The sequence below is a fragment of the Pan paniscus genome, chromosome 8, assembly GCF_029289425.2.
Source record: "Pan paniscus chromosome 8, NHGRI_mPanPan1-v2.0_pri, whole genome shotgun sequence".
In the NCBI taxonomy this organism is placed as follows: Eukaryota; Metazoa; Chordata; class Mammalia; order Primates; family Hominidae; genus Pan; species Pan paniscus.
Genome location: NC_073257.2, coordinates 126,697,646 through 126,721,177, shown reverse-complemented (window position 1 = coordinate 126,721,177; position 23,532 = coordinate 126,697,646). Strand labels below are relative to the sequence as shown.

The window sequence follows — 23,532 nt, the reverse complement described above, 5'->3', positions numbered from 1 at the left end:
GGAAAAAAGTAAGGAACATAACTCACAGGACTTCTAGTAAGATTTAACAAAGAATTCACTAAATTGTAATCCTGATTTGGACGAACAACCGAGGCCTCTGGCAGTGAGGTGACACTGAGGTTATCCAAGCTTGTGGACAGGTGATCCATCTGATGAGGAGGCTCATCTTCCAATTCTGTTTGCTCCATTCCAGTAGCACCAGATAGTTCCTCTGGTTGACGGGACTGTCCTGTATCTGTTGACAAGGAATCCTGACCTTTTAATGTATCTTCTGAAATTACATTTGGTACTCCTTTGGAAGCCAATGATTTCATCTTATTCTGAAAAGGAATATATGTTTTATAAAATTCACATCAATAACTTTTTAAGCCAAAAATAATATTTTAATGGATTTTTCTATAACATTCCACATGCCTAGCCAAAGTAGCAATAGATGTTATGTCACATGAAAATATTCTGACTTTTAACAAACTGTGTTTTAGAATGATTTTACCATTGCATAGGAGTTTATCACACTCCTCATACTAACTACAAAATGTTTTACACTGACCATAAGCAATGAACAGTATTACTGATAATTTGACTACTGCTTAAAACAACTAATGTTAGTGAGGAAAAAAGTTTCAGGAGGTTTCAATTGCAGTTAACCTTTTTCTCATCACTGGACTACTGTAACTACATAGTCTTAATGTTAATTCTTATAAGATCATAGGGTGGGGGGGGGTTTGCAGGGAAGGAAGTACAAACTTACAAATAAAAATATTTTAAAGTTCAAAAGTTACCAGCATTAGACTGAAGGTTTCCGCAAAAGCTCCCAAATTCTCTCAAATATATAAGCATCTTTTCTAAGTTTTTCCTTAAACCTCTACTCTATAAGAACACAGGAGGCTGGGCACAGTGACCCATGCCTGTAATACCAGCACTTTGGGAGGCCGAGGCAGGAGGATCACTTGAGCCCAGGAATTCGAGACTAGATGGGGCAACATAGTGAGATCATGTCTCTACTAAAAAAATAAAATAAAATAAGCTGGGTGTGGTGGCTTGCACCTATGGTCCTAGGCCTTGGGAGGCTGAGTGAGGCAGGAAGATTGCTTGAGCCTGGGAGGTTACAGCTGTGGTGAGCTGTGATCATGCCACTGCACTCCAACCTGGGCACAGAGCAAGACCCTGTCTCAAAAAAATTTAAAAAAAGAGAACCCAAGAAACTACTCAGGGGACATTTTTACCAGTGTCTTAAGGATAGAAATAAGATTTGCTTGAAATGCTGGTGCTCCCTCCCCCAATCCACATACCAAAACACAAAGAGACTCTTAACTGAAGCAAATTAGCAAATTATTAGCTTCAAGGCAAAAGTATCTTGCTTTCCATTTGAACATAAGAGCAGAAATCAAATTACACAAGTAGGTTAAAATTCACCATAAACTAACTTCTCCCAGGGCCTATCATCATAGAAACATATTAAAGGCTGAATGAATTCAGGGTTCTACTTCCAAAGTTATATTATACTAATTATAAATCACTTTTATTGCTGTTAAAAGCATAGGTTAGACCAATCTTCTTGAGGAATTGAGTTCACAGAACATATTTATTAAAAGAAAACAACTCTATGGGACTCAATGAATACTCCAAACAATTTGCCAATTTCCAACAAAATCAATGGCATATTGGCCGGGTGCAGTGGCTCACATCCCAGCACTTTGAGAGGCTGAGGCAGGCGGATCACTTGAGGTCAGGAGTTCGAGACCAGCCTGGCCAACATGGTAAACCCTGTCTCTACTAAAAATACAAAAATTAGCTGGGCGTGGTGGCATGTGCCTGCAATCCCAGCTACCAGGGAGGCTGAGGCAGAAGAATCACTTGAATCTGGGAGGCAGAGGTTGCAGTGAGCCGAGATCATGCCACTGCACTCCAGCCTGGGCAACAGAGCAAGACTCCACCTCAAAAAAAAAAAAAAAAAAAAAAAAAAAACCAATGGCATATCATACTCTTTATGAAAGTAAAACATTTCATTCAATTTAAAATACTAGTAATATTGTTGGGAGAGGCGTCTCAAATAAGAACAGCAAGAGGAAGGATGTTAGTATAGCACTCCGTCCTTCAATCAATGTTTCTCAAAGTAAGACTCAAGATTGTTGGTATCCTGGTCTTCTGTGGGGCTTGATAAAAATGCAGATTCCTGGGTCCCATCCGGACCTGTTGAATATCTGGAGGTGGAGCCAAGGAATGTGCATTTTAGAAAAATTTCCTAGGTGATGAGGAACTGTGGCTTTAACACTTTGGTTCCTACTAAAACTGTTGCCCTTCTGTTTTAGGGATCTCATCAGTACCCACAACATAGTCACACACATAGCTTCTAAATCTCTTAAACTTAAACTTCCCTCCCAAATCAAAGATTTGCAATACCGAATACCTGCTAATTATCTCCATCAGGAAATCATGATGACTCAAAGCATCTGGAACCAAAATTATCATCTTCTCCTCAAAATCAGCTCCCTTGGGGCCCCTGTTTTTCTACTAGCAGCAGCCTTATTGGTTCAGGAATTCCAGCATTCAAATCATCCTTTCCCAGCTTCTGCATCTGAGCAGTTACAAGGCCATATAGAGCCTACCTCTAGTCTGAAGTTATGCATTTCATTCCAACCCACTGCTTCCAACTTGGTCGTAGTCCTTGTTACTTCTTGCCTGGGTTACTCCATCAGTTTCCAAATTAGTTTCCCTGATTTTATCTCTCCTCTCAAAGAATCTGCCATATAAAAGGCTGCTGCCAATTTAACTTAAGGCACAGATACCATCACATAATAACATCCCTGCTCAAAAATAGTTAATGGCTCCCCAGTATCTACAAGTAAGAATAAACTCTTCACCTTGTCATTCAAAGCCTTTGACAATACTTAGTCTATCTGTTCAGGTGCTTCTTGCCACACATCTTAATTATACTGTTTCCTGAACACACCACAAACTTTTATATCTTCATTCCTTATGTTCACCCACTCTAAACATGTCAAGGCTCATTTGTCTGTATTTATTTATTTTTTATAGAGATGAGGTCTTGCTATGTTGCTCAGGCTGATCTCGAACTCCTGGGCTCAAGCAATCTGCTTGCCTCAGCCTCCCAAAGTGCTAGGATTACAGGTGTGAATCACCGCGCCCAGCCTCATTTCAAAGATGACCTCTTCCAGGAAGACTTTCTTGATGACCTAGAGCTGATGAATCTCTCCATCCTATAAGTACTTAAGGAATTTACTTTGTATCTTTCCTTTGATTCTCACCTTACTCTACTCTAGATTACAGTATCTGAACATTCATTTACTGTCTTCACCAGACTGTAAACTCCTTTAGGACAAAGACTGTTTCTTTTCCCTTTTTTTTTTTTTTTTTTTTGAGACAGAGTCTTGCTCTGTCGCCCAGGCTGAAGTGCAGTGGTGTGATCTTGGCTTACTGCTACCTCTGCCTCCTGGGTTCAAGCAATTCTCCTGCCTCAGCCTCCTGAGTAGCTGGGACTATAGGCACGGGCCACCAAGCCCGACTGATTTTTTGTATTTTTAGTAGAGAAGGGGTTTCACTGTGTTAGCCAGGATGATCTTGATTGATCTCCTGACCTTATGATCTGCCCGCCTCAGCCTACCAAAGTGCTGGGATTACAGGCATGAGCCACCGCGCCCGGCCGGCAAAGACTGTTTCTAACTCATCTACCATATATATTTAACCAATAGTAGATGCAAATATTGGCTGACAGTAATGAACAGAGAAAGATGACATTTCAGGGAATATATGCTTGAGAACTGCAAAGCACTTTTGTTCTTCTCTATACTTATAAGTAATAAAACTGCATTTCTTGCTGGCCATGGTGGCTAATGCCTATAATCCTGGCACTTTGGGAGGCTGAGGTAGGTGGATCACCTGAGGTTGGGAGTTTGAGACCAGCCTGGCCAACATGGTGAAACCCCATCTCTACTAAAAATACAAAAATTAGCCGGGCGTGGTGGTGCGCACCTGTAATCCCAGCTACTTGGGAGGCTGAAGCATGAGAATCGTTTGAACTGGGAGGCAGAGGCTGCAGTGAGCCGAGATTGCACCACTGCACTACGGCCTGGGCGACACAGTCAGACTATCTCAAAAAAAAAGCAAAAACAAAAACAAAACGCTGCGTCTCCCTAAAGATTCATTCATTTAGTGTTAACTGAGCAGTTCCTATGCATTGTGCTAGATTCTAGAGAAGCTGTGGGGACCCAAGATTAATGAGACAGAATCCTTGTCCTCAAGGAACATACTGACTAGCAGGAGAAAATAAAATGCACTTAAATAACCAGTGCTGGGGGACTGTAGTAACTGACATTAAACACATATGAATAGTCCTATTCGTTAAAAAAATGCAGACACCCACCACCTCAGGCTTTGGAGAAATATGTCATAAAAACACTGCACAAAGCAGATGTGTCACTAATTCTGAGGGGTGTTGTCTGTAGTGAGGTTTAAATGTAAATGTTTTTCCGAAGACAGGTACATACAGTGTACCTCACCACAAACATACATAAGCCTACATATTTCGTCTGCTTCTGATCTATGCTATGCACTTAGAAAACAAGTTTCAGAAATTTTTGAGAAAGAAATTCTCCAGGCTTAAGTTTGGGGAAAAAAATACATGCATTCCAAGTACACTAAGGTTATCTAAGAAAGCTTTAGCAAAAATGAACCTTGAGAAGAAAAATCTCAGCAAAACTGAGATATTTCTCATAAGTACACAAACAACTAAAAAAAAATTCTAATATCATTATAAATCTTTAGAAATCCAAAATCATAAGACTGTTCCAGCCCTTTTGAAGCAAATTTGCAAAAGATGATACAAAATATAACGCACATCACGAACAACACACGATGCGCATGATGAGTGTTAAGGGCATGCGTAGTCCTTACCACCACCTAGAAATTTAAATTCATGAAATTTTACAGCTGAACTGCTTACCTAATTCAAGTTAAGAGTCCAGAATAGAATCCTAATTTACTTAGTAATGTAAAATAGAAAACAAACCCATCTATTGGAGTGGTTAACATTTAAAAATAACAAAACAAACAAAGACCTAACAACATCCAGTGCTGACGACAACACGGAGCAACAGGAGCTCACGTACACTGTTGATGGGATGCAAAATGACAAAGCCACTTGGGAAACAGTTTGGCGGTTTCTTATGAAAATAAATACACACTTACCATATGATCCAGTGATCCTACCCTAGGTATTTATCCAAGTGACATGAAAACCTAAATCCACGCAAAAATCTGTGTGTGATGTTTTTAGTGGTTTCATTCACAATTGTAAAAAACTAGAAACAACCCAGAAGTCCCTCACTGGTGTATGGATAAACAACTGTGGTACATCCATACAATGGTATAGTACTCAACAACATAAAGGAACAAAATCATGGATGAATCTCAAATGCAATAAGCTAACTTTAAAAGCCAGAATCAAAAGCCTAATTACATTGCTATGACTTTTTGGGAAAGAGAAAACTATTGGGATGGAAAATAGATCAGTGACTGCTAGGGCGTAGGGGTGGAGAAGGGATGACTACAAAGGATCATGGGGTAGTGTGACAGAGCTGTTGCACATCTTGATTGTGGTGGTAACACAACTGTGTTCATCAAGCTCACAGAATGCAGACTGAAAAGAGTGAATTCTATTGTATGTAACTTATATCTTAATCCAAAAAAAGAAAAAGAAAAATTTATTTATGTATTTTGTATTATTTGAGACGGAGTCTCACACTGTTGCTCAGGCTGGAGTGCAGTGTTGCAATCTTGGCTCACTGCAACCTCCACCTCCCGGGTTCAAGGGATTCTCCTGTCTCAGCCTCTCAAATAAGTGGGATTCCAGGCGTGCACTACCACACCCAGCTAAGGTTTGTATTTTTAGCAGAGACGGGGTTTCACCATGTTGGTCAGGCTGATCTCGAACTCCTGACCTCAACTGATCCACCTGCACCAGCCTCCCAAAATGCTGGGATTACAGGTGTGAGCCATCGCGCCTGGCCAGAAAAATATTTTTTAAAAAACAAAAGAAGGCCAGGTGTGGTGGCTCACACCTATGATACCAGAACTTTGGGAGGCCGAGGCAGGAGGATCACTTGAGCTCAGGAGTTCCAGACCAGCCTGGACAACACAGGGAGACACTGTCTCTACAAAAAAACTTAAAAAATTAGCCAGGCGTGGTGGTGCACACCTGTAGTCCCAGCTACTTGGTAGGCTGAGGTAAGAGGATCACTTGAACCAGAGAGGTTAAGGCTGCAGTGACCAATGGTCGCGCCCCCACACTCCAGCCTGGGCTACAAAGCAAGACGCTGCCTCAAAAAAGTAAAAATAAAAATAAAAATAAATTACAAACAAGGACAAAAACAACATAATCATTTTTTCTAAAATATTCCAAAATGACTTCACTGCTGAAAAAAAGAAGTGAATGAAGGCAAAAAGTACAAAAATATATTTTTTACTTTAAATCTAGGAGTAAAATCCAAAATATCACTTGATTTAAATAAACTATGATTTGGTGACTATGGCTATCAAAACAGTACAAAATACTACAGCAATCCCAACTGCTATGAGGATGGAGAGAGAACTCGTGCTTTTTTCCATCTTGTCCAAATCTGCACATGCCATCCTTATCCCAGGCCAGATTTCCCATGTTACATACTAGGGCAAGCTTGGCTGAAAATATGATAGCATATCAACTTCTGTGACTTGTCTATCTCTGATTCAACCTTCAAGCTGCCCTCTTTTAAGCCATGACTTTGTATCTGTCCAGTCCCTGTACCACCTCATATATCTGGCTCAACTGCATTCTTTGAAATTCTTTTCTCCCAGGAGAATAAAATAGTGATATTAAAGGAAAAATAATTCTGGGAAGTAAAACAAGCTAATAACCTGCAAAACAGAGCTCCTTCTAATATTATTCACAGAATTCAATTTTCATAATGATCTTAATATAACTACAGTTTGAAAGTTGATAAAAAGTGTATCATACCTCTAGGAAAAAGTTAACCAGGTAGGGGTCCTGTTTCAGCTTCGCACACACAATGCAAAGAAACTGAATCTCTTCATTTTCTGTTGGTGTTGCTAGGACTTCACCACAGAGTCTAATTAATTTCTGTGAAAACAATTGTTTTTAACTTTTTAAACTTAGGCTACTTTTTACAAATTTGTAAAATAACCATTCATTTACCTTAAGGATATTTAAATTTTTCATATAATGCAAATATCCTGCATTAATCAGAACACTAATGATATTTATAATTATCTATATCAAAATAAACTTACTAGTGATAAAATTTTCAAGTTCATTACATAAATAATTAACGAGTTATATAATAAATTCTCCTTCAGATGTCATGGAGGTAAAATCCAAGGAAAATTCATGTATAAAATTTTAAAGAGAATTAGAAAGACTGTAAGTACACTGTAAATACACTTAATGCTATGTGATGCATAAAGAAAGCTCAAGTATTTGCTAATTTGCATGTTAATTTTGGAATAATTTCATTATTTTTACTCTCAGAAAAATAATATAAAATTATTTCAACATTAAAAGAAATCAAACAAAATAATTTTATGTAGGGGGAACAAAATACCTGCACTGGCCTGTGCACGTTAATGTGTGGAAGTAGTGGCTGCCGGATTCTTCCCAGAAGTTTCGTATAGAAAACCAAAACCTGCTGTTTCATTCCCGGAGGACACTGGGTATAGGAGAAAAGGAAGCCAACAGGAAAACAACAGACAATGCAAACACATTTACTGAAAAGCTTAAAAAATTGGAGAGACAACGTATATGAATGTATTCCACCTTGAAAAGACAACGCAACTGGCCAGTTAATAACTGTCAGAATAAAATTTTCAATCAAATATTAATGACAGGTATTCTAGAAATAATATTGTATATCTGAGACCATAATACAGCATGTGAGACCACAGGCTCATGTAGTTACAAACAGCATGGTGATAATATGTTGTTGAGATTAGAGCTTGGTGCAGTCAATGTCAACCTGTTTATATTCTAAATGCTGGGGTAACATGAAACTGTAATAGTTAACACCCCGCCGGAACAAAGGCAAAATCTTGTTACTTACACTAATGACAGACACGTCATCAACAACTTTCCATCATATATATGTAGGAGTAAATAAAGCCTCCTAACACACATGTAAATAAAAGGAAACCTATGGTGTAAACTGTTGTGATTTTATCCTAACATCATTTTAAATTAGAGCTGTGCCTCGGTATACACGGTTATACCCAAATCTGCACTCACTCAGTTCTGGTAGTCAGCCCTGTGGAACCCACATATGTGAAAATTCAGCCCTTTGCATAGACAGGTTTTGCAACCTGGAAATACTATATTTTTCATCCATGTTTGGTTGCAAAAATTCTGCCTATATGTGGACCTACACAGTTCAAACCCATGTTGCTCAAGGGTCAACTGTAAATATTCTTTGCCTATTATAATCATAATATAAATCAAATTATTTACATTATGATTATAATAGGCAAAGAATGTTTAATAAATTAGTTTTTATAACATGCCAGTTGTTTTAAGTATTTGCTGAAAAGTAGGTAAACCCAATGATCACTCACACTGCAGATTAAGAGAGTATGAATTAACAAGGTTAAGTTCCTTAATTAAGTTGCTTATACTGCTTCACATTTCAAATACAGTTACAAAATAAGTATTTCCAAAGCATCATCATAGACATGCTATCTGGAAATAGTATAAACTATAATCTTATGCACAATATTTTTAAGCTAGCAAATACTTTACATTATTTAAACCACTAAATTATATTTACAATCACCTGTATTAAAATAAATTTACTAGACGTACAATTACTAACTTCTGCTCAAAAATCAATTAATCAATTTATTATTAACAATCCTTCTCTCCAAAGGACAGGAAAAAGGAGGAGAAGAATGAGTTGCAGAATATTAGGGAGCAGGTGTGTTGCCTAAAAAACATAAATTGAGTGAATTTAACTTAAAAGTAAATTAGAGTATTACAGACAGACAAAAGGAAATCATCTTGCATGCTACTATTCATAACTCTTTTTGTCATGAAAATGTGTCTACAGGTTTCTTTTGTTTTAGCCTAATTTTTTTCACATATATCACAGAAATTCACAGAACTATATAGACTTTTAGGGCTGGGGAGGCCCCTTAGCAAACACTTCCTGGATTTTAAAGAGGAGGAAGATTAACCAAAGAGACTTACAATGGTCACAGTGTGTGAATAATGATGTCAGGACTGGAAGCCTGGGCCCCTAATCTGAACCCAAGGCTCTCCCGTTCCCTCACTCGGCCACACGGCTGGAAAACTTGTCTCTATAAGTAATTTGAAGGTTTTGGAATATAAAATATTATTGATATCATAATTTCAGCTTTGTAAAGATTTTTCAAAATTCATCAGGCCTAAAAAATATAAATTGGCTCCACTTAACAGTTTAGTTAGTGTCAAAATAATCAGTGACATTCTCTTCCAGGACTATGACAAATAATTCCTATTTTTCAATCCTATTTTAACTGACTTCCTTCTATCTCTTTTTTTATTCTGAGCTCATGTACTTGAGTTTATTTTCATAAATGTTTACATTGGAATTCTAAGCAGCCAAGTACAAGTTGTTGTCTAGAGTGTTTGGAATCTTTCTATCTCTATGGACATATTTGTATAGGCTACAGAATTTTCTTTTTTCTACAATCTTAACTTGAATCCTGCCATGTTCAATATGTACCTTTATAATCAAGTATTTGGCAGCTTCTTTATTCATAAGACATTAATGCATGTACTAATGCCCAAGAACATGGTGTGGATTAGGAACTTACATCAGCTTTCCCCAAGGTATATAATGTTTCCAAGATCTTGTGATGAAGCAAATATTCCATACATGGCCCCGTCTCTCCAGATTCCCGTTCATTTTCTTCTTGAACCAGTATATCTAACATCTGTTCCAGATGCGATGGAATATTTGTATCGGTCACTGGGGCTTTATCATCTAAACAATAAAAAACACTCATCAAATATTTAAACATTTTTAAACTGCATATTTGCACCTAAAATACTCTGTATTTCCCTTTTCCTATTCAAACTGAGAAAAATCTGAACTACACACTTAAGTGAGGTTTATAAACACAGTATGATTATCTCTGCTAGAATTTAGATGATGCATTTTGTCATATTCTTACCCCAAAACTGAATCAATATTCTGAAATATGGCTAGGCACAGTGGCTCACGCCTGTAATTCCAGCACTTTGGAAGGCCGAGGCAGGTGGATCACCTGAGGTCAGGAATCCAAGACCAGCCTGTTCAACACAGTGAAACCTCCTCTCTACTAAAAATACAAAAAAATTAGCCGTGTGTGGTGGCAGGCGCCTGTGATTCCAGCCACTCAGGAGGCTGAGGCAGGAGAATCTCTTGGACCTGGGAGACGGAGGTTGCAGTGAGCAGAGATCGCACCACTGAATGTCAGCCTGGGTGACAGAGAGGGACACCATCTCAAAAAAAAAAAAAAAAATCTGAAATATATTCCATAAGCTAACATTCATCTATCCACAGTAATTCAGAAATAAGAGCTATTTATGTGGGAAATGGGAACATGACCAGGAAAAATACATGTCACATCAAAAATGTTCTATGTGTATTTATAATTAAAATATTTTTTTTCACTTAGCCAGTTCAGAAGATCTGAACTTTAAGTCTCTTTAAATAGAAATAGGTTGGCCTTGAACATGAAGGCAAATAACCTGGGATATATGAAGAGGACAGATTCTGTTTTGGATTGCTACTACGTTACTTTGTAGGATTGGGAAATCTGTCACTTAATATCCCTAATTCATTTTCTTCTATTACAATGAGAAGCCAAAAGGAAAACCCTCTATTAAAATTACTGACATCTCTCTTAACGTATAGCTGTTTTCCAAAATCTGTTTTTCAAAGTTGCTTCTCAGGAGAATTTTTATTAAATATTATTAATTTCTTATAATAAAATAAAAATTTAGTGATATTTTTTAACATATCACAGTTAGACTCAAACATCCCACGGTTTTATCAACCCATCCTTATTATACTAAGGTTAAATTACTCTTAAAAATGTGAAGTTTTATAGAACATTTAAATACAAAATACATTAGGAAGTGCCAAATTCTTTACTTATGTCTCTATTTTCATTTACTTTGTACTTCTATAGTTTGAACAACACAATTCTGGTATGCTATGTACTGATATGCTGCTTTGTCTGTATGTATACTAACACAGAAAACCATAACACTAAGCCTTATGGAGAAAACAATGGATAGAGAAGGGTCACCTTTGTTTTCAGGAGGACATATGTCTCAAGTTTGATATGGTATGGGACAGTTGTTAAAAGCATGGGCCCTGGAGTTAGACAACTTGGATTCAAATCTTGGCTCTGTCACTTTCAGCTGGATGAACTGGTGCAAACTGTGTAAGCATCAGTCACCAACATCTATAAAATGGAACTAATAAACACTAGTGAGTACTGTTATATGAATTCAATGAAATAATAAAGCTCTGTCCTTAGCACAAAGAATTCAAGAAATGTTATGTCTCATTTCATATTCTAAAATGAGTAGCCTAGCACTAGTAAAAGACGATTTGTAAGCTTACTCGTAATTTACTTTTTAAAAATGTGTTTTCCCCATAATTGTAGCCTTTATATACACAAACGCTCCAAGAAAGAATGAATGTTCAAGCTCTATCCACACTGGCTTCCTTAAAGTTCCTGGGATGTGCCAAGCGTGCCACATGCTCTGGCCTGAGGGTTTGTGAATTAGGTCTCATTCCCGAGACATCCTTCCCCCAGATATCTAGCAGGCTTGGTTCCTTTATCCTTTAGATTTCAGCTCACAAGTCATATTGGGCAATGAGGTTTTCTCTAACCTAAAATAGCCAACTGTCCACTCCCACCACCCCAACGTACTCTTTAGCCTGCTTCATTTTCCCTTGATGCTTATCATCTGACACACTATACGTATTTGTCTATACACTGTCTGCCTCCTCCCAATCAATACATAAACTCTGTGAGGACAGCAGTGTTGTCTGTTTGACTGACTGTTCTATCCCCCAGTGCCTCAACAATGCCTGACACACAGTAGTAGGTGCTCAACAGGTATATTTTTAAATGAGTGACTGAATCTTAAAGACAAAGATAAGATTGTCTATAAACTTAAATATAAAATAACTTTGAAGACTTACTTAAAAATATTTTAGTATTTCACAAATTTTCTGTTTAACTTTCACAAATTTTCAGTTAATATCAGCATTGTTCCTTACCTGAAGTCTCTATGTAGTAATGGGTAATTGCCTTCCAGTGATAAACAAAATCTTCTTGTAAAGGAAGAGAAGGTGCAAGCTACACAAACAAAAGACCACAACAATTAAGAAAATGGCATTGAAAGTTTCCCATAACTTATAACTCTGTATTTATCTATTACAATGCAAAGGTAGCATAAAAATAAGGGGTGAACTTTGTTTTTATATGTCAGATATTAAAGAGAAACAAAATAAGTCAAATCCAAGAAAGTAAAAATGAGTTATCAAGAAGAGGAAAAACATATTTATCAACATTATTATTAAACTACAGTATCGAGCTTTTTTTTCCTCCCCTGACACTTTTTTAAAAGTAGGTTTCAGGCTGGGGGCAGTGGCTCACACCCCTAATCCCAGCACTCTGGGAGGCTGAGGTAGGTGAATCACTTGAGGTCAGGAGTTCAAGACCAGCCGGGCAACGTGGTGAAACCCCATCTCTACTAAAAATACAAAAATTAGCCAGGCGTGGTGCCGTGCGCCTGTAGTCCCAGCTTCTGGGGAGGCTGAGACAGGAGAATCGCTTGAACCTGGGAGGTGGAGGTTTCAGTGAGCCAAGATTGCGCCACTGCACTCCAGCCTGGATGACAGAACGAGATTCTATCTCAAAAAAAAAAAAAAAAAAGTAGGTTTCAGAGGTATATTAAATGAAAACAAAACAATATTCTATTACTGACATATCAGTAAATGAAATTACTAATAGCCAGGAATCTTTGTACCTAGGACTTTGAAATGCAAAACAGTAAAAAGCTGCTATGTAATTAGTTCCACATCATCACTACTAAAACATATACCAAAGTCAACTTCGTAATCAGATTAAAACTGTACCCTACATTCAGTGACATACAAATGTAAATCTTTTCTTTTTTAAGCTTGGATTAGGCAGTGCATATTTTTAGCAAAATAACTACTTGAACAAGATACTAACAATTTAAATTCCACAAAGTCAAAAATGCTCAACATTTTAGCTCTAAAACTTACTTCAGAAGTTTTATGCCCAAAATTATATCCCCTCAGCCATCTTATAGCAAACCTACAAGTATTTCAAATGTGTGTTAAATGGATAGAAAAAGATTTGCATACACTTTCTACATTTCTTTTCCTTAAAGAGTGAAAGAAAGTGAGAGCTCCCCTAGTCCTAGTGTTGTCAGAGGCCTTTGAACCACAGCAACTCCATCTTGAACAGGAGCTGGGTAAAATGAGGCTAAGACCTGCTGGGCTGCATTCCCAGGAGGTTAGGCATTCTTAGTCACACGATGAGACTGGAGGTCACAGGTCCGATATCACAAGATGCAGGTCATAAAGACCCTGCTGATAAACAGCATTCGGTAAAGAAGCTGGCCAAAACTCACCAAAACCAAGATGGTCACAAAAGTGACCTCCAGTTGTCTTTACTGCTCATTATACACTAATTGTAATGCATTAGCATGCTAAGAGCCACTCCCACTAGTGCCATGACAGCCTTCAAATGCCATGGCAACGTCTGAAAGATGCCATCCTTATATAGTCTAAAAAGGGGAGGAACCCTCAAGGCTGAGAATGGCCCACCTCTTTCCCCAGAAAGTTCATGAATAAGCCATCCCTATATAGTCTAAAAAGGGGAGGAACCCTCAAGGCCGAGAATGGCCCACCCCTTTCCCCAGAAAGTTCATGAATAAGCCATCCCTATATAGTCTAAAAAGGGGAGGAACTCTCAAGGCTGAGAATGGCCCACCCCTTTCCCCAGAAAGTTCATGAATAAGCCATCCCTTGTTTAGCATATGATCAATTAATAACTAGAAAAATAGCCAACTAGTAGCTCTTGGGGCTGCCCTGCCTATGGAGTACCCATTCTTTTGTTTCTTTACTTCTCCAGAGTCCATTTTCATAGACTTCCTCTAAACAGATGACCTAAAAGAGGTCATGTTATTCTTGCACTTCTACTGGTACCATTTTGATTTCTTGGTGTCCTCAGCATCCACTTCAGAGCTGGCAACCCTGTCGAAACAATTTCCGAACTATTGTCCAAATTAGAAATATTGGTCATAAACACCTTAAGTGTTTCAATCAAAAAGATGAAATGTATTTATGGAATAAAATAGACCTGAAAATATTTCAACAATTATCAATATCTTCCACTGTAAATCGTACTGTGTTAAGAGAATAAAATATTCACCTTATTTTCAAGAAAATAAAAATAAAAAAGACTGCAAGAAAGGAGTTAAAATCTTTGGGAGTACTTTAACTTCAAGGAGAACATGGGGAGAAAAAAACTTACGGGAGATTGAGGGAAAAAATTAGGAAGAAAATTAAGAATCAAAGTATTAACTTGGGAAAACAGTATCATCTTCCTAAAATGTTTAGATAAAAAAAAGTTTTAATCAGCCACTTGTTTTTAGAATGTTCTCAAAATAATAAAACCTCTTCCTAATTTTTTTGGACCTGACTTCTATAGACTACCTTTATACAGTTAAGTGCATTCACGAGTGGGAGAAACCCAAATGAAATTTGTTGTTTCAGGAACTGTACCTAATTTCTTAAGTGTAAATGCTATGATTTGTTAAATTTTTCCAAGGCAACCTCCTGGGTATATGAGGAGTTACAGTATCCTTTTTCCAGATTATTTCAGGAGTGGGATTTAACTGTATTTCAAGGGAATTGAAACTGTATTCTCTGGTCACCAGACAGAGAAGTCTTACTGCATTTGTGTCAGGACCCTTGTTGTAGGTTACAGTCAAATTCAAAGCAGAATGGTGTTACTTTGTGAATACCTCCCTCCAGGAGTTAGATTTAAATAAGAAACCTATTTAACTAGAGAGTTAAACAGTTCTCAATTGCTAATAACTTAGATTAGTAACAATCTTGTTCAAACATGAATAAATGTCCTTATTTATGTAAAACTTTCTAGTAAACTTTCATTACTAATTCTAACATGCAAATTACCTGTTTTATCATTGCATAAAAATATTGATGCTCTGAGTTAAAAAAAAAAAAAGTGTGAATCAGTACCAAGAGATTCCAATTTAATTTTTTACAACACAGAGAATTAAATTTTTAAAAATGCATGCAATGACTATCTCAACCCCAAGTTGACATGAAACCCTTAACTAGACTTCGCTTTCTCTGCAAAGCTTGACCAGGCTGTTCCTGCCTAGGATGGAGTCCCTATATATGCCTTGATACTCCTTTTTTTTTTTTTTTTTTTTTTTGAGATAGAGTCTCCCTCTGTCACCCAGGCTGGAGTGCAGTGGCGTGATCTCGGCTCACTGCAAGCTCCGCCTCCCAGGTTCACACCATTCTCCTGCCTCAGCCTCCTGAGTAGCTGGGACTACAGGCGCCTGCCACCATGCCCAGCTAATTTTTTGTATTTTTAGTAGAGACAGGGTTTCACCGTGTTAGCCAGGATGGTCTCGATCTCCTGATCTCATGATCCGCCCGCCTTGGCCTCCCAAAGTGCTGGGATTACAGGTGTGAGCCACCGGGCCCGGCCTATGCCTTGATACTCTTTACCAGCTGGCTTGCTCTCTTTTATCCCATATCCCACTTTTGTCATTGTTTAATTATTCATCTCTTCCACTAGATTGTCAGCTCTATGAGGGCTGGAACTGTATCATCTTTTTCATCACTCAATCTCTGGTTTCCAACTCAGGCATGACACAGAGTTAAGTATTTGATAATACTTAACTAATACATAATACATAAATAACACAGAAGTCACTGCCTTTTAATGAGTAGTTATGTGCCAGGTGTAATACTGCAAATTTTGCACATACTGTATGATCTTAAACTCTTGTGATAAACCTATTTTGCTCAAACTCTGAAGACTCAAAATTGGTTAACTGACTTACCCAAGGAAACACTGCCTTCAACTGGGAGTCTTGACTGTGTCCAATATACCCATCACACAAAAGTATCTAGATGGATAATTCAGATGAAAACTAGTGTTCTAAAAGCCACCTCTGCTTTTACTGTGTCTCATGTATCATCAACATTCCACTCCCAGATTTTATTTTATTTTTGAGACAGAGTTTTGCTCTTGTTGCCCTGGCTGGAGTGCAATGGCGTGATCTCGGCTCATTGCAACCTCTGCCTCCCGGATTCAAGCGATTCTCCTGTCTCAGCCTCCCAAGTAGCTGGGATTACAGGCGCATGCTACTGCATCTGGCTAATTTTTGTATTTTTAGTAAAGATGGGGTTTCATCATATTGGTCAGGCTGGTCTCGAACTCCTGACCTCAGGTGATCCGCCCGCCTTGGCCTCCCAAAGTGCTGGCATTACAGGTGTGAGCCACTGTGCCTGACGCCACTCCCAGATTTTTTAAATGCTTCTTTCTGCCCCCGGCTTTCCTAGTGACCTTCCCCATCTTCTCTGCCTCTCTAAAGTCTTGCTCACTTCCTTCCAGAGAGCCTTCTATAACAACTCCAATCCTAAATGCTTGCTCCCTTCTCCTATAGAGGTCACTGGCTAAACCAATCATCCAAATGACAATAATGGTTGACTTTTACTGAGCACTTTCTATGTGCCAGGCACTGCACTAAGCACTTCATGTACATTATCTCATTTTAATCTTCACAACAATTCTATGATAGGTTTAATTATTTCCCTTTATAATGAAGAAATGGAAATGTATACATATCAAGTAACTTGTCCAAGTGTAGAAGGAAGGGACAGAGGCAGGAATGGAACATGATTCTGTCTGGCTCTATGGGCTAGAACACATTCTTAGGCATTCCTTATTCTGTAATCTAACGTGTATATTTGTTTTGTTTCCCATATGAGACTGTAAGCATTGTGACCAAGGACACAAGCACACCAAGTCCACCTTGTTTCCCTCACTTGGAGCCATGCTTTCGTGGTGACTCAGAAGACATGTGCTGAATGAGTGAAGGACTGAACCTAGAGATCACTTGTTGGAAAAGAATATGCCTGAGAAAACATGAGATACATTTGATTTGTGGTTTGAATTTCCAGGGCACAGGAGATTTTTAAGGAATTGCTAGTCTCAACAATCATCATGAACTCTTAACTATAATTTGAAAAGAAAACATTGCACTTACATTCTGAAAGATGACTTCCATTAAAGGAATTAGCTAAAATGATAAAACTCTTCCCTGACACTGTCCTTTATCCTCTCTGGAATAAATCTGCCCGCAAGGGTGGAACTGGTTGGAATTTAAGAGGAACATGCCCTTGGCACATTCCCTAGTGAGGACTAGGCTCTCGACAAATACCAAATTGTACTACATGGAAAGTGTTTTATCTATCTTTTGAAGAAGTTGTGTTAAAACAATCCAATCTAACCCCGGAACTAACTACAAGAAAGGCCTGAATTCAGACTTGTGACATGTGGCAACTGGCTAACGAACAGATTCATTTCATAAGACTCTTACTGGCCAATCATTTCTATACTGAGAGAAGACTGTCATTTCTAAAAAGGGAGGCAGGAGTTACATTACAGTTCTTGCTTTTAATCAAGAAGGTGTGAACTTATCTTCCATACTCAAAATGCAGTCTATCAGCTTAATAACACATTTTCAAATTTTAATTTTGGAAAATATCTTAGTCATATTTTTCACGTTGTAAGTAGTTGCCAGGGAGTGTGGAGAAACCATTAATTAAACAGTAAGAAAAACTCTATGTTTAAGCCTCACTTAAATGAATACATCCGGTCAACACTAAAAAAACTATTTGGGCCAGGTATGATGGCTCCATCCCTATAATCCTGGCACTTTAGGAGATGGAGGTGGGAGGCTCACTCAAGCCCCAAAATGTGAGACCAACCTGGGCACAGTGTCTACATTGTGAGACACAGTGTCTACAAAAAATTTTTTCAAAAATTGAGTGTGGTGGTGCTGGCCTATAGTCTCAGCTACTCAGGAGGCTGAGGCAGGAGAATCGTTTGAGCCCTGGAGGTTGAGGCTGCTGTGAGCCATGATCATGTCACTGCACTCTAGCCTGGGTGACAGAGACCCTGTCTCGAAAAATAAGTAAATAGTTAATTAAAAATTAAAAACCCATTTGAAGGCTTACCAATTAAATAAGGAAACCTGGAAAGTAATCATACCAAAATGGTTGGAAAAGCATTACTCCACAGACTGATCCAACAAAATAATGAAAAAAGCTCATGTCAGCATCCAGGTATTTTCTGTCTCTGTATAATCCTGATAACTATGTTAATTGGAATACTGCATCAGGAAATGCTAATTGGGCATACACATGAACAGGAACACAAAGAAGAGCTAATGAAATGAACTGAGGAATGGTAAGATTGGTTCATAGAGGAAAATATCAAGCAAATTAATAAACAGAACTGAATAACTGGAAACTAACCTTGGGCTACGAAAAAACTATCCAAATACACAAGGATGGCTTATTCATCATTGCATATGAGTTCATTCCCAAGAGAGAATGTTAAAAGGGGGGAAAAAAAGGTTAGTATAGAACATCAAACATTTTTCATGAGATTTAACCTCCTATCAAGATAAGATGGGTGGTGCCACAAATGAAAACATTAGGTCTAAGCAAATGAAAACATTACACTTCTAAATGCAATGCATTAATTTCAGGACTAGGTGAACACAAGCCACTCTAACTTTTTCTCACTAACCTCAGCAAAGTAGGCTAAGGATATTACAGAGCAGGAGCCAGATAATTTGGCAGATGCTAATATATACAATTATAAAAAGATAACGAGGACAAGAAAACACAGGCCTCCGGATAAAAATGAGCCTTTACTAGGAGAGCAGGAAAGCCGTTTTTCTTTTTCTAAGTACTTATTTCGGTAAATACTAGCCTGATGGGTAAAGGATATAAATATAGTCGGTATCTGTGGGGGACTAGTTCCAGGACCTCTCTTCCCACCCCTAAGATCTGAGGATGCTCAAGTCCCTGTTATAAAATGGCATATTTTCATATAACCTATGCATACCTGTATACTTTAAATCATCTCTAGATTGCTTCTAATACCTAATACAATGCCTACACATCACTTCATTCACATGGATTCAAGGCAGTACTTGAATATGGCAAATTCAAGTTTTGCTTTTTGGAACGCTGCAGAATTTTTTTCCCCCTCAAATATTTTTTACTTGAGTTTGGTTGAATCACAGGTGCAGAGCCTACGGATAAGACAGCTGACTGCAATATAGTAAATTTTGATTACCAAGTATCTCATTAAGTATTCCCAAGTATCTCATATATTCAAGGTTAAAATAAAATGATTCGGGCCGGGTGTGGTGGCTCACACCTGTAATCCCAGCACTTTGGGAGGCCAAGGCGGGCGATCACTTGAGGTCAGGAGTTCGAGAGCAGCCTGGCTAACATGGTGAAACCCCCATCTCTACCAAAAAAAAAAAAATTAGCCGGGTGTGGTGGTGGGTGCCTGTAATCCCAGCTACTAGGGAGGCTGAGGCAGGAGAATCGCTTGAATCCGGGAGGCGGAGGTTGCAGTGACCTGAGATCACACCCCTGCACTCCAACCTGGGTGACAGAATGAGATTCGGTCTCAAAAAATAAATAAATAAATAAAATTAAATGATTCTTGGTATTTTTAAAGAAAACAAAATTTAAATGTTTTAATAAACTGCAGTTAAATTCTTTCAACAAAAGTAGAGTGTGTATAAGCAAGAAAAAACTAAAAGTTGTCTTGAAGTCTACCACTGTCATTTCCCTCCGTGTAATACTGCTCTACATTTATGAAACCCTGTTTTTCCTGTTTGACACATTTTCCCAAGAGCTTGCCCTAGAGCTAAATTTTTTAACGCTTCCCATGTATCACTTAAATAACAATTGTACTAAAGTTTGTTTTTATTACTGAAGGCAAAAACTCCATTTTTGCCTGCCCATAAAAAATCATTGTTGTATCTGACATTTTTAAAGTGTACATTTTAAAGTGCCCTATCACATAATATGAACATAGGAAGAGAATGTCATGTTAAAAATTAGCAAAGTAATTGTTTCTGCACAGAATGCATTTTTCAATTTGGGCAGTTCTCCCAGAATAAAGTAAACAAGTGAAGCAACTAGCATTCTTACTAGAACAGTGACAAGGCATTTTCTTTTTAGTTTCTTTTCACTTATTAGTCTATTAGGATACCTGAATACTGTCTCTATGCTGGTGTCTAAAACCCTCAAAGGAGAGTACAATTGCAGGATAAACGAAGAGTGTCCAGGAAGAGAACTAGACAAGAAAGGAAACAGATGGTCTCTGTGCTCGGTGAGCTTGGAAGCTGTCGAAAGCAAACTCGACTGGACCCTCCAAACTCCTATTTCAGATCAATACATAAGGTTCAGCTGAGTTCGGCCTCCAGGCCCAAGAAAGCAAAAGCCAGCAACCCGGGGGCTGGTCGGCTGCTCCCTCGCCAGGGACGCCCCACAGCGAGACCATGCCTCTCCCACCTCTACCCCCGAAAACCAAAACAAAACAGAACCAAGCCCAAGCGGTGCTTGCTCGTTTCTTTTGTCTTGCTCAACGCTGACCACTTTTTTTCCGGAGAAGGTTAACGTTAAGGGAGCCCGGGGGAGCTCTCTGCGACCCCCGCCAGGTGCTCCCCGAACCCCCGGCCCCATCAGAGGAATGAGGCGACCACCGAGCGGCGTTGGGCGGCCGGGTCCTCCCCGGCGCCCCCGCCCCGGCTCCTGGAGGAGGGCAGGGACTGCCGGCCTGGGGCAGCCAGGGACCGACGGGACCCGCGCAGAGCCAGGCCCGAGGCCCCGGGCGCCCCCACGACCCGGCGGCCACCCAGGGCGCCCGCCTGGGGCCTCACCCCAACCGGGGACAGGGCCGCCGAGGGCCGGGCCAAGGCCGCCCGGCTTGTCCCCGAGGCCGCCGGGGAGCGTAGGCCGCCGCCATCCCCGGCCTGCCGTGCGCCCGCAGCCCGCGGCCTTACCGCCTCCACGGCGTGCTGCAGGATGGAGGTGAACTTGGAGAACATCCTGTCCCGGGACTGCAGCAGCCTCTCCCGGGACGACCTGGAGAGCTCCTCGATCCGCCGCCGCCGCCCCTGCTGCGGCTGCCGGGGCCGCTCCAGAGTGAAGGCCGGTGCGGGGCGGGGAGGACGAGCTGAGGATCGAGGCAGGGCCTGGCCCGGCCGCTTCAGGTGTGCGCGGGCGGCGCGGCGGCTCCGGAGGGCGCCGGGACGCGGCGGGCGGCGAGGAGGGCGTTCGGCGCGGACTCGGGGCCCGGAGAAGCTCCGGCGGCGGCACCGGTTGGGACACGGTGGCAGCCCGGCTCGGGTTCCTTCCGCCCGCTCTGCCCGCCGCGGCCTGCAGGGGGCGCCGCCGCAGCCCGGGGAGGCCCGGCCAGGCCTGCCCTGCGGCGGGGCCGCTAGACGCCGCGGGGGCGGGGGGCGCGCTGAGGCCTCGGCCTCGCGCGGGGCTGGAGGCGGCCTGTGGGCAGCCACCGCCTTCTCCCGGCTTTCTCAGGGCGCCTGGGACACCGGCTTTCTGACATTTTTACAGCTCAGCGATTCTCAAGAGTTTTGTTTCTCCAGTGGAAGTAACAGGCTGACTTTGTAGGGACACGCAGCCGTCCATATATGCGTATAGTATTCAGAGGTTCTTCCTGTAAGGACCGATTTGGAAGACTCGTTAAGAAAACAGTGTTCTTTAAGCAAATATTGGCAATGGATTTAAATGCTCAGATTTTGAACAAATCGACTGCAGGTGAAATGGCTTTGCTAACTTTAAAATATATTATTATTCAACAATGAAACAGGAAATCCCACATGAGCACATGGTAAGACGGCTGGCTTAGTTTAAATAGCCCATTATAATATTTATATATAATATATAACATAATTTATTTGTGATATGGTTGATAGTGAGGTGTAGTGATTCAGAACAGCATTTTCTATTCAGTTATCAGATGATACCGGAAAACATTAGCGAGGGAAAGAATCTGAAAGGAGTCCAGTAAATGCCTAAGGCAGATAAATAGAGCTACAAGGTAAGCCCTTGGGTGGAGGCTGCTTAAAATACTCCCTAATAGTGTATTAATCAAGCCTTGAAGAAGCAGTTCAGGCTGGTAAAGTTTAGGTTGAGTCAATACAAATTATGAAAATATTTGTATCCTGAAGAAATTTGTTTTATGCTGGTATTGGCGTTTTACCAAAAGGACCATTAAGTTCTTAAGATGAGGTGGGGAGTGAGTTTTGCACAACCAGTGCTGAAAATACATATCTGGCCCAGGCGCGGTGGCTCACGCCTGTAATCTCAGCACTCTGGGAGGCAAAGGCGGGAGGATCACTTGAGGCCAGGAGTTCGAGACCAGCCTGGCCAACATGGTGAAACTCCGTCTCTATTAAAAATACAAAAAAAAAAAAAAAAAATTAGCCGAACATGGTGGTGTAATGGGATTACATGCTTGTAATCCCAGCTACTTGGGAGGCTGAGGCAGGAGAATCCTTGAACTCGGGAGGCGGAAGTTGCAGTGAGCCAAGGTTGCGCCATTGCGCTCCAGCCTGGACAACAAGAGCAAAACTCCATCTCAAAAAAAAAAAAAAAAAAATACACACACACACATACACACACACATACATGTATATACACACATACGTTTATACATACACAAACGTATATATACACATACGTATATATACATGTATACACACACACACGTATATATATCTGTAATTGATTCATGGAACAGAGAAAAGGTGGCTGTCATATGGAGTGGTGGTAACTGGCCAGGCTCTGGGGCTGGGTAGCCTAAGTCCCAGCTCTGCCACCCACAGTGGAAAGTTATTTAACTTCTTTGTGTTTTAATTTGCTTATATGTCAAAAGGGGAGAACAGTACCTACCTCTTGAGGTTGTTGTGGGAATTAATTAATATATGTAAAACACTTTAACAGTGCCCAGTCCCTAGTAAGAGATGCACAGACACTTATACTTGTTCTGAGTTGTGGTAGTGGTATTTAGCAAAATAATAGGGCCAGAAATCAGGAATTAAGGAGGAGATCTTAACTGGGCTTCTTTTCCCTCCTTTTTTGTGGTTTATATCCCTGCGGTGCTCCTTGGCAGATAAATACGACCTTAATTTTCTACATACTACCCCCAGAATGCTGGAGGCATCCTCTGTTGTTTTGTGCCCCTTACCAAATTCTGGCTGTGTCTGCTTCAACTGAGAGCACGTATGTATGCTTATTGTTATTATATTCATACACAGTTTAAGATGGTTAGTCATATTATTAACCA

At 40.0% G+C, this 23,532-nt stretch overlaps 1 protein-coding gene across 2 annotated transcripts in view; it reads right to left on the bottom strand.

Moving 5' to 3' along the window:
• FHIP2A (FHF complex subunit HOOK interacting protein 2A) overlaps window positions 1–21,661 on the bottom strand; it is a 79,398-nt gene extending 57,737 nt beyond the window's left edge. For both annotated transcript variants that reach the window (XM_055092322.2, XM_034931563.3), the window contains exons 1-6: window positions 21,227–21,661; window positions 12,327–12,405; window positions 9,859–10,028; window positions 7,620–7,724; window positions 7,016–7,138; window positions 27–320 (exon numbers count right to left, since the gene is read on the bottom strand). In XM_055092322.2, the coding sequence (XP_054948297.1) occupies window positions 27–320; window positions 7,016–7,138; window positions 7,620–7,724; window positions 9,859–10,028; window positions 12,327–12,405; window positions 21,227–21,271 (816 nt within the window). In that variant the 5' untranslated portion in view covers window positions 21,272–21,661. The remainder of the gene's footprint in view (window positions 1–26; window positions 321–7,015; window positions 7,139–7,619; window positions 7,725–9,858; window positions 10,029–12,326; window positions 12,406–21,226) is intronic.
• Window positions 21,662–23,532: the final 1,871 nt, after the last annotated feature.